The following is a 2,239-nucleotide window of genomic DNA, read 5'->3' as shown; positions in this document are numbered from 1 at the left end:
GTTCTAATATCATCAATGGCATTAAACTGTTAACAGAGTATTATCTGCAACCTATTTAACAGCTAATGTTAAAAGCAAATTATCCACAAAGCATAAATTAAGATTTAAAGTATATGATGTGTTTAACTGCCTAATGTAGGTAATGTTTAAAATTATATTCCGGAGTAGATTGATTCATGAGGTGGATTTTCCTATCCTATTTAAATATGAGAGAATTATGCTTTACCTTGTAACATTTTCTATCTTTTCTTTCTGTGTATTTGAAAAAAATCATAACCCCTTAGGCAAGCTGGGAAACATGCAAGATTGTTTTCTGAATAGAAACAAAATGTGATCTAGAAATTAGAGTCTGAATCATCCTCATTTGAATATATATTTATTTTAGAATGCGGCACTAACAGCATGATGAGGAACTGTCACAAATCTGTACCAAGAAGCACACAATCTTTAAAGTGTGTTGTTTTTCCACAAGTAATTTAAGTATAGCATTATTATTATTTGGTGCTAGAGTCAAAGACGACATTTAGATTCTTCAGCTTTGGGGCATTTAGTAACACGGAAAGGATTGTCTAGTCAGGCAGAGGCAAGAAATTCAAACGCAGTTTCTTTTTCTTCTGCCAGTTCCTTTGCAGTAAGATCCATCTTCTCACGTGAGAAATCATTAATAGGGAGACCTTCAACAACCTTCCAGGTCTTATCCTGTTTGAAAATAATTGCAAATAAGAGATTTATAATTTTTTTTTTAAGATTTTTTTGATGTGGACCACTTTTAGTCTTTATTGAATTTGTTACAATATTGCTTCTATTTTATGCTTTGGTTTTTTGGTCGTGAGGCATGTGGGATCTTAGCTCCCCGACTAGGGATCCAACCCACACCCCCTGCACTGGAAGGTGATGTCTTAACCACTGAACCACCAGGGAAGTCCCAAGAGATTTATCATTAAACTAGAATTGATGTTCCAGCAAGTAACAACTTAGTTTGAACTTAATCTAGAGAATTATGTTTTAAAGTGTGATTCTAAAGAAGCAAATCAAAATCCAGATCTTAAAAGATAATTCTGATGAAAACTCAACACTTGAGTCTGAAACTCATTGAATCTAGAAAAAAATCTTTAAATGAGGCTTTACTCAGCAAACATAAAAAAGACTGACTTTAGTACAGTTATAATACAGAGCAACAATACTTAGAACCATTGCTTCATTTAGAAGTAATAGAATATTTGTAGATATCCAATATTAGAAGCATAATAACAAAACATGTCTAGTGGGGAGAGTTGCAACTTGCCTTCCAGGTTAATTTCAACCTTTTAGTGACCTCAAGTTGTGCTTCGCATGATTTTAAAGCTGAGAAAAATGTCTAACTTAGTAAAGGAACAACTTTCTAGACTAAATTATACTATTATTAATAAAAACACACAATTGCTTTCCCAGTAGAGGACAGAGGAAAATAACCCAAAATACCTTACCTTGATTGTAACAGGGAACGAGTAAAGCAGATCATCAGGAATACCGTAGGAGTTACCATCAGAGATGATGCCCATGGAAACAAACTCTCCCTGAAAATAACAAATAACAATGTTTTACATTCTCATGGTGCTAAGGGATTAGTTTACATACCAACTGACACATGAACTAACAAAATTAAACCAGGTGACACATTCTTACTATGTGCATAACTTCATTACCGTGTAAGGAACCATTATCAGGCACTTCCACAATCAGGCAACTTTCATGGTTATTATCTTGTTCCACTCTTCCAATCTATGTGTGAAGTAGGCTAGAGAAACATAACTCTCATTTTATAAATGAGGAAGCTATGGCCCAATATAGGTTTTTTATTTTTTTAACATCTTTATTGGAGTATAATAGCTTTACAATGTTGTGTTAGTTTCTGCTTTATAACAAAGTGAATCAGCTATATGCATATGTATAGCGCCATATCCCCTCTCTTGCGTCTCCCTCCCACCCTCCTTATGCCACCCCTCTAGGTGGTCACAAAGCACTGAGCTGATCTCCCTGTGCTATGCAGCTGCTTCCCACTAGCTATCTATTTTACATTTGGTAGTGTATATACGTCAGTGTTACTCTCTCACTTTGTCCCAGCTTACCCTTCCCCCTCCCCGTGTCCTCAAGTCCATTCTCTACGTTTGTGTCTTTATTCCTATCCCGCCCCTAGGTTCATCAGAACCTTTTTTTTTTTCTTAGATTCCATATATATGTGTTAGCATATGGTATTTGT

The 2,239-nt window shown here is 35.2% G+C and overlaps 1 protein-coding gene across 1 annotated transcript in view; it reads right to left on the bottom strand.

Annotated features, from left to right (window-relative positions):
- Window positions 1-360: 360 nt before the first annotated feature.
- Window positions 361-2,239, bottom strand: part of MDH1 (malate dehydrogenase 1) — a 21,378-nt gene continuing 19,499 nt past the window's right edge. The window contains exons 8-9 of the mRNA XM_007122953.4: window positions 1,467-1,556; window positions 361-699 (exon numbers count right to left, since the gene is read on the bottom strand). Coding sequence (XP_007123015.1) covers window positions 574-699; window positions 1,467-1,556 — 216 coding nt within the window. The 3' untranslated portion in view covers window positions 361-573. The remainder of the gene's footprint in view (window positions 700-1,466; window positions 1,557-2,239) is intronic.

This window comes from Physeter macrocephalus, chromosome 12 (assembly GCF_002837175.3).
Source record: "Physeter macrocephalus isolate SW-GA chromosome 12, ASM283717v5, whole genome shotgun sequence".
NCBI lineage: Eukaryota > Metazoa > Chordata > Mammalia > Artiodactyla > Physeteridae > Physeter > Physeter macrocephalus.
Note: the sequence above shows the minus strand (reverse complement) of the source record. Positions and strands in the feature narration are given on the sequence as shown.